This window comes from Leptidea sinapis, chromosome 1 (genome assembly GCF_905404315.1).
Source record: "Leptidea sinapis chromosome 1, ilLepSina1.1, whole genome shotgun sequence".
Classification (NCBI taxonomy): domain Eukaryota; kingdom Metazoa; phylum Arthropoda; class Insecta; order Lepidoptera; family Pieridae; genus Leptidea; species Leptidea sinapis.
The window spans coordinates 31,425,109-31,433,227 of record NC_066265.1 but is presented as its reverse complement, the minus strand read 5'-3'; the positions used below and the strand labels follow the sequence as shown (position 1 = coordinate 31,433,227).

General features: G+C 34.7%; 1 protein-coding gene across 1 annotated transcript; it reads right to left on the bottom strand.

The window, feature by feature from the left end:
• Positions 1-2,084: 2,084 nt before the first annotated feature.
• Positions 2,085-4,554, bottom strand: LOC126965071 (sodium-independent sulfate anion transporter-like). Its single transcript, XM_050808525.1, has one exon. The coding sequence runs from the start codon at positions 4,552-4,554 to the stop codon at positions 2,794-2,796; it is 1,761 nt and encodes a 586-aa protein (XP_050664482.1). The 3' UTR covers positions 2,085-2,793.
• Between the last annotated feature and the right edge of the window lie 3,565 nt (positions 4,555-8,119).

The following is an 8,119-nucleotide window of genomic DNA, read 5'->3' as shown; positions in this document are numbered from 1 at the left end:
ACGTTAATCAAAGAAAATATTATGTTTTGTTTTATATTTTTATAGACTTAAATGGTGAATCCAAGAGTTTTGATACTGTTAATATTAATTGATGTGGAAGAGCATGGCCTTATGGCACAGGTGTTCCTCTCTTAATAGAAGGTCACATCCACTTCAATGTTTGTAGCATTTTTGTTACTGAAATAAATATTTTTGAATATTTTTCAATTGGTTTTTGTGATTTTTAGCAAGTTTATTTTAACTTCTACTATAAAAGCATGGACAAAATGATTTTTTTTAATATGCAACTTATAGTAAGAGATCACCGATACGTATAGTCTGTTGCATTATTAGAGAAATCACAGGAGTATTGTCAGCCTTTTAGAGAGATGAACGCGGCTTTTGAGGTGAATACGACAAAGGGAGATTGTTTTAGCGGTGATCGCATACACACACAAACTTGGCGTAAATTATGGTTTTGGAATATAAGGGACGAGACGAGCAGGACGTTCAGATGATGGTAATTGATACGTTATGCCCATTACAATACAGTGCCGCTCAAGATTATTTAAAAACCCAAAAATTCTGAGCGGCACTACAACTACGCTCGTCACCTTGAGACATAAGATGTGATATCTCTTTTGCCCACTAATTTCATTAGCTACGGCGCCCTAAATACCGAAACACAGTAATGCTTAAACATTACTGCTTCATGGTATAAATAGGCGCCGTTGTTGTACCCATAATCTAACCGGCATCCGGTGCACAGGAGCCTTCCACTGGTAAACTTTTAAAATCTTTGAGAAATCGATTTAAATATGCTGAGTTTAAAGCATAAACAAATTCAATTATAAAGGTGAACTCTTTCTACACATTTTACCATGATATTATCGTCGCTTCTGTAGTCATATGATAGGGCAGTGGGTTCGACCCCGGTTTGGGCCGATAAGAACGTGATGTAGGGGTGCGTGACCACGCATATTCCCTCCACATTACCCGACCTAACTTTACCCAGCATTTGCTGAACAAAACTGTAACATAACTGTGGACAGTAAAGTCTATAATCCCGAATTGTAATACCAAGCATGCAGATAGTCCTGTTGAAAGGGTTTTTGCAAAACTTACGTTAAATTCGGGGTGTGTTTGTGTCAGGTTTAGAAAGTAAAATGACTTTCACACCTAATTTGAAACTCTAGACTCAAGATCAATATCGATTTTGAAAAGCGCTGACTTATCAATTTACTAGCAACTTACTAGCTTTAACCCGCGATTTCGTCCACATTTAATAGTTACTTTGGGCATTTTTTCTTTAATTTTTTTGGGATACTTTTATACACACAAATATAATACACTTAAAAACTGCTTTTTCCGCTGCTGGCAGCGCTCTTCAGCGACTGACTTTAACAGTACTTCCCTGTGAACTTTAATCTCCGATTTCATCCCCATGTAGGTCAAAGTTTCAAAAATGCTCGAACAAATTACTTCTTATCAAGTGCCTAAATACAAAGTTTCATGGTTTTGTCTTCGATAGTGGCGTTTTTCTATACAAAATCCCCTATTTCATTTATTTTTTTGCAATTAAAGGTAGCCTATGTCCTTTTTCAAGTTCAAGTCTATCTCTGTACTAAATTTTATCAATATCGGTTCGGTGGTTTACGCTTGAAAGCGTAACAAACAAACTTACACTCACATTTATTATATTAGTAGATCTAACTCTATTTATTAAAATATGTTTCAAAACTTTTCCTTTTAGTCTCTTCAAATGAAACAATTTGATAATATTTCATTAGGAACTGTTTTTTGTACAAAAATGAAGGCCTTGTGTAGCACGTCGATACCCTCTATAATAATTACTATTTGATATTATGTGCAGATCACTGTCTTTACTTCAGTGGGTTTTTGGCATCTTTTGATTTGACTTAAATAAATAATAAAGAAGTAAATAAAACGAGTGAGACATAAAAACAATTATTTTTTTTTGTTTTTGGCGTATCCACACATTTTTTATATAAATAAATAGTGATTCATAATAATAATGCTGAGCTTTTCTTACAAATGTTTTGTAGAATCCATTTAATAATAAAAGTAAAATAAAACGAAAAAGACACAAATATAAAAATCTTTTATTACAAAATAAACACATTCGAGGCATCCATACATTTTACTTAAATTGTTGAAATAAATAGTGAATTAGTAATAATTTTTACACTGAGTGCTTACATTAAATAATAATAATAATAATCATTTATTTAACTAGTAATATGTGGTACAAAATGTTTTGTGCCCTACCCTCTGCTATAGGATGTTTGATAGAATCCATTCATTATAAATATATATGAGCGATCCATCTCGGCTTTGCGCGGATTTAATCTTTCCTTATAAATAAAACTAAATATTTGTATGATTGTTCCCTATGCGTTCTGTAACCACTGACTTAACTATGATGAAACTGACCTAACATAAACCTAAAATATTTCTTTTATTGTTCTTGATCTTGCAACTCATACCGACTGCAGCTTAATTTTTATTAATTAATTAGATAATTTAGATTTTCTTTTAGAACACCTGCAATTCTCTATTAAGAATTTTATTCTTGTATGTCTTAAGCTTTCGTATGGAAAGTAATGTTGTAAAATTTTCGGGATTGGTTGCAAAATAATTTTTTTTCTACTTACATAAACACTTAATTATGTTTTGTTATATAAAACAACGCTCCAAAAATAGAACCTTACAGATCATAACCGTATCAAAACCTGTTGCGTGGTTTAGGAGGAATTAGCTCAATCAGTGAAGAAACTTAAAAAATATAAAAAATCACACCGATGTCCCGTAAGCATCCATTACTTCTGTAACGTGTGCTGCAGACACAAATTTATCAGCATATTTTGGATTAATATCTAAACATATTTTCTTCAGGCTTGCATTGAAATTGAACATTAGCACTTGGAACGACTTCTTCTCCAAATCACTAACAGCTGACATAAGATTCGATGCTACCGTTGAATCCATGCTCATCAGATTTGTAGCATCAATAATTATTACTGAGTCAATCAAAGTGTTTTGTGATGCACGCAAAACAGCTTTTCGTATATGTTCAGATGCGCAGTAAGAAACGTGATGGTGGAGTGGTAAAACTATTAAGTCTAGCTTTCCGACTTTTAAGATGTTAACATTAATAGAAGGTCGTGCATTGTTAAACAAAAGCACAAGAGCGTCAAGTAATATTCCTGTTACTATACCATATTCTAACCCCATCGTCAAACATACAATGATGGTCGATAGTAATATAAGAAGCTCCTTTTTACTATTTATCCATAGTCGACCTAATATTGAAAAGTCGATCATAGAAAACATAGCTGTTATGATAAGCCCTGCTAATGAAGCCTTGGGAATAAAGTAAAATGTTGATGTTAGTAAGCTTAATGCTAAAATAATAACTAGTCCTTTGAATACACCACCAGCGGGTGTTTGAACTCCAGATGCATGATTTAAAGCTGTTCTCGTAAAAGATCCCGTGATAGGCATACTTCTCATGAATGATCCGATGATATTGCACAAACCGACGGCAATCATTTCCTGAGTAGCATCTACGGGCACACCAAAAGAAAATGCTTTGGCAATCGCTATAGATTCCAGAATGGCCACAAAAGGTATGACAATGGACCGAAATCCAAAGACTGTCATCATATCAGCAAAGTAGTACGTTTCATTTCCAACAACTGTGCTGAACGGAGGCCAATGAGGTGTGGGTAAACCGCTTCCAATATCACCTATCAATTTAAAAGGTTCTTCATTTGTCACCATTTTCGTAATATAAGCTATCAAAATACCAATTATAACGACGATTGCATTTCTTCCTAGGGATATGAACCACCTAAGTTTTTTTACATTGCCATCATTGCGTGAACATCCTTCACCGAGTCTTTTTAAAGCCATCAAGGCAAAAATAGTAAAAAATCCGAGCAATGTATTCCAAAGTGTCATTGTTTTAATATTTATTATAAAATTATATACTGATTCTGCGAAAAGGTTTCCAGAAGGGCCTTCGAGTCCGAATAAAGATTTCAGCTGCGCAGATGCTATCTGAAGAGCAGCTGCCGTTGTAAATCCACTAATCACTGGAATAGATATGAAATCCACTAAAAATCCAAGATTGAGTATGCCCATACACAGCTCTACTATTCCAGCCAAAAAACAGGCGAGTACAGCAAAGTCGGCAGAATACCCGGACACGTACCTCGCGACCATCGCTGCCATTATTGCTGTTGGCCCAACTGTGACAGTTTTGCAGCTTCCAAAGAATAAATAAACAAAACCTCCCATCAATCCAGAGTAGAGGCCATATTCAGGAGATAGACCCGCAATCACTGCATATGCGATCCCTTGAGGTATAGCAGTTAGACCGACGGTAATTCCAGCAATTATATCTTGAAAAAGAGTCGTGCAATTGTATTGCGGCAGCCATCCTATGATCGGTACCACTTTTTTCACAGTTTTTACACTACAAACATTTTTAACAGACTTTTTAAACCTTTGTCTCACTGTCGGTTCTTCGTGGCCACTCAGAGCAGTCATGGTTAGAAACTGATTTAGAAACTGGAATTATTGTATGATCTCAACTGTTATCAATAAGCTGACGGAAAACGTCATTATCTTAAATATCAGTCAGGATATATTTATATTTTGGATCTTGTATCTTATCAAGCGACGTCAACTTGTGGCAAAAGATAATAAGAGATTGACAGAACGAGCAGGTGAACCACCTGCTACTAAGCAAAATAACATTTCCATAAATGTGACAATCTTTGAATTGTAGCTTCACAAGTCAAGACGATAAACCAGGAACAAATATAAAAGTGTACGTAGATATATATTGTAAGGGCGAAGCTATGCTTTTCAGTTTTTTACGACCTTTAACGGTAACTAATCGGGTATTGGTATCACTTTAGCTGAAAGACGACCACAGCTTCACTATCCTAACGATAATCCATCCATCGAGCTACATGCACTGTCTACTGCCACTTTAGTTTCACACTAATGGTTTTGTTCACGTTTACACTCCGAATTAAATAATATACACAAACTGTTAAAAGCTACCCATAGGAAGATGAACGAGCTTATCTGGAAAGTCCGTGTATAAAGGCATTTATTTTCTCAAAATCTTTTTGATATCATTTGTAATATACTAGATACTACTACCGCTTCGAAAACAAATGGCGCTCTGAGAGTGAAGAAGCGGCGCAAGATATATTATGTCGTATCGTCCTGGAAACTCTGCCCAAGGTAGCTCTTTCTATAGATTGGCATGTGGCAGATAGATCCTTGAAATCACGCACCGTTAAAAAACGCTACACATCCAGATGGTGAGACCGATATACTTGATTGTGGCGTGTCGTGCGAAATTAGGATTCCGCGAAAGGAATTAGGTCATACAACTTCGGAACACTCCCCTTTATAAATGTTCTTTTTTTTCGTTGAATTGAGCTTCTTTTACAAAAGAACTTCGAGAGTGCATAATGTTATATCTTACTCAATGGTACGGAATCCTTAGCGTCCGAAGCACACTTGACTGATATTTTAAGTTATAAACTTCAAGAGCATGAATCATTAAAAATAATGGTTCGTTCCTATCAGTTATCTTCCCAATTCTAATTGCACTAAACCTTGATGGAAGCCATCTATCACTTACGCTGTGAGTTTAGTCAATCTATTTAAATAGTTTCAAACAGGGTCGGGACCAGCGATGCTATTTAAGATACGAAAAGCAAACATTGTGATAGATCATTTTTATAATAAAATGATTTTAATGTTAAATGATAAGCCCTTTGAATAACTTACTTTAAATATGATGTGTGTGTTTTACAAGTGTGGTTGCTTACTCTTTTTTATGACAATAAGGGACTAGACGAGCACTACGTTCAGCTGATGGTAACGCCCTGCCCATTACAATGCCGTGCCGCTCAGGATTCTTGAAAAACCCAAAAATTCTGAGGGGCACTACAACTGCGCTCGTCACCTTGAGACATAAGATGTTAAGTCTTATTTGCCCAGTAATTTCAATAGCTACGGCGCACTTCAGACCTACAATAATGCTTTCACATAATTGCTTTACGGCAGAAATAGGCGCCGTATGGTTGCCGTTGTGGTTACCATAATCTAGCCGGCATACTGTGCAAAGGAGCCTCCCACTGGTTTCTTACTCTCAGGTTACCTAAGTAATACAATATAACATATAAGATTTTGAAGATTTTGAACCAACTTAAAATAAGTAGATGTGAATTATTTTTTTAATAAAACTGACCTATCCCGCTAGACTGGTAAAGTCAGCTTAAATCAATCAAGGAAGTGCTATTAGTCAGAGCAAAATTACCAGATTAAGTATGTACACAATTATAATTATTAATATTACTTTATGAATAAAGAACAAAAAATGCGATTATCTTTTTTTAAGAAGAGGCAAAAATAATATATTATATTATTTAAAAAAATATATTTTATTATTGTTATTGTTATTAAATATTAATATGGATGAGTTAATTTTATAATAAAGGAAGATATATTTTATAAAAATTTCATACAAAAGTATAAAATTGACAAAACATTACTAAAACGCCTCAAATATTCAACTAAAGTTAACCCTTCAATGGCAGTGTGTCGCTAAGACCGTGGGCTAAGTTTACTAAGTACCATTATCTTATTTGATGTATGAAGGTATTACGCGGCGTTCACGAAGTAAGCCTTATGTTAAATCTATTGTCAGAGGTTGTGCGAAGGTTAAAAGTTAAACGACAATACAGTGATAAATACGTTTGGGTTTCTATATTAATATTGCTTAAATAGAAATCCATTGTTTTTGAAAATAAACTAAAGATTAATTTATACCTTTTTATGTTTGTGATTATTTAGTTTCTATGTCAGCTCTGAAATTCAGGCTTACCTGCTTTTAAGCAAGACTTTTCTATTTATAATTTTGATTATCTAATTAATAATTTAAGAAAAATAATTTGAAATTGAAACATATAGAAATATATTAGTTGTAGGCTTCTTTGGATAGGGTGCTTAACATCTTAGTGATGAGAGCAATTGCGATGCGGTTCAGAATTTTGGGTTATCAAGAATCCTGAGCGGCGCTGCATTTTTTTTGGACAAATCGTATCAAAATCGCATCACGATCATCTTGCTCATCCCGTTACTTATTCTTATATAAATCCACATAAAAATTTGTAAACAAAATTTTTATGAACGATGCGGTACTCGAAGCCAAGACGTCTCGCGTTCCGTGCTCTCCCAATCGAGCTAACCGTTCGAGTGACGTATCGTCATAAAATCTTGTATGCTTTGTTCAACTCTCAAGTTGTGGCTTCATCTACAGGATCTACTTTACAGTTGATAACCTGCTCAACCCAAATAATTGCAGAATAGGAAATTGACTTGAGATGTCGCTCTGCAAATCTTCTGCAAATTATTCCTATAAGTGAGGGTTATCACTTTAAAAACATAAAAAATTGTATAGAAATCAAATTAAATACTCATCTACACTTAAATTACTTACATAAAATACACTCACGCCAGGGTAGGCAGAGACAACAGAATGCCACATTCCTCTAAGTTCTATCCTTATATCATGCGCTACATTCATTACACTTTTCATATAACTCGCCGGTTCCGGGTGCTTCGGACCTAACTTTTTTCAAAACGTCCCCAATTTGGTCTACGAATGTCCTACGAGGTCTTTCGCGACCGACTTGCCCACACACACACTAATATTATGAGGGTTAATAATTAGGGGGTTATTATTAAATCCAAAAAAATTAATGATTTTAATGATTAATACAACAGTACAACGCCATATTATTGCTAAGCAACATGATCTTTAATTGTTTGTAAAAAAGCGAAAGTGCGAGTCGGACTCGTCCATATAGGGTTCCGTAGCAGCAAGTAACATAATATAAAAGTTCTTGTAGTTCGTTTTAACTTTGATCGATGTTTTAATAATAGTGTATTAAAAAAAACTACTTACTAGATCTCGTTCAAACCAATTTTCGGTGGAAGTTTGCAAAATCTTAATGCAGCTCACAGAATACATCTACTTACCAAGTATCAACAGTATACTTCTTATAGTTTCGGAAAAAAGTGGCTG

Coding starts and splice junctions, on each gene's coding strand:
- LOC126965071 (XM_050808525.1), bottom strand. CDS start 4,554: ATGACTGCTCTGAGTGGCCACGAAGAACCGACAGTGAGACAAAGGTTT.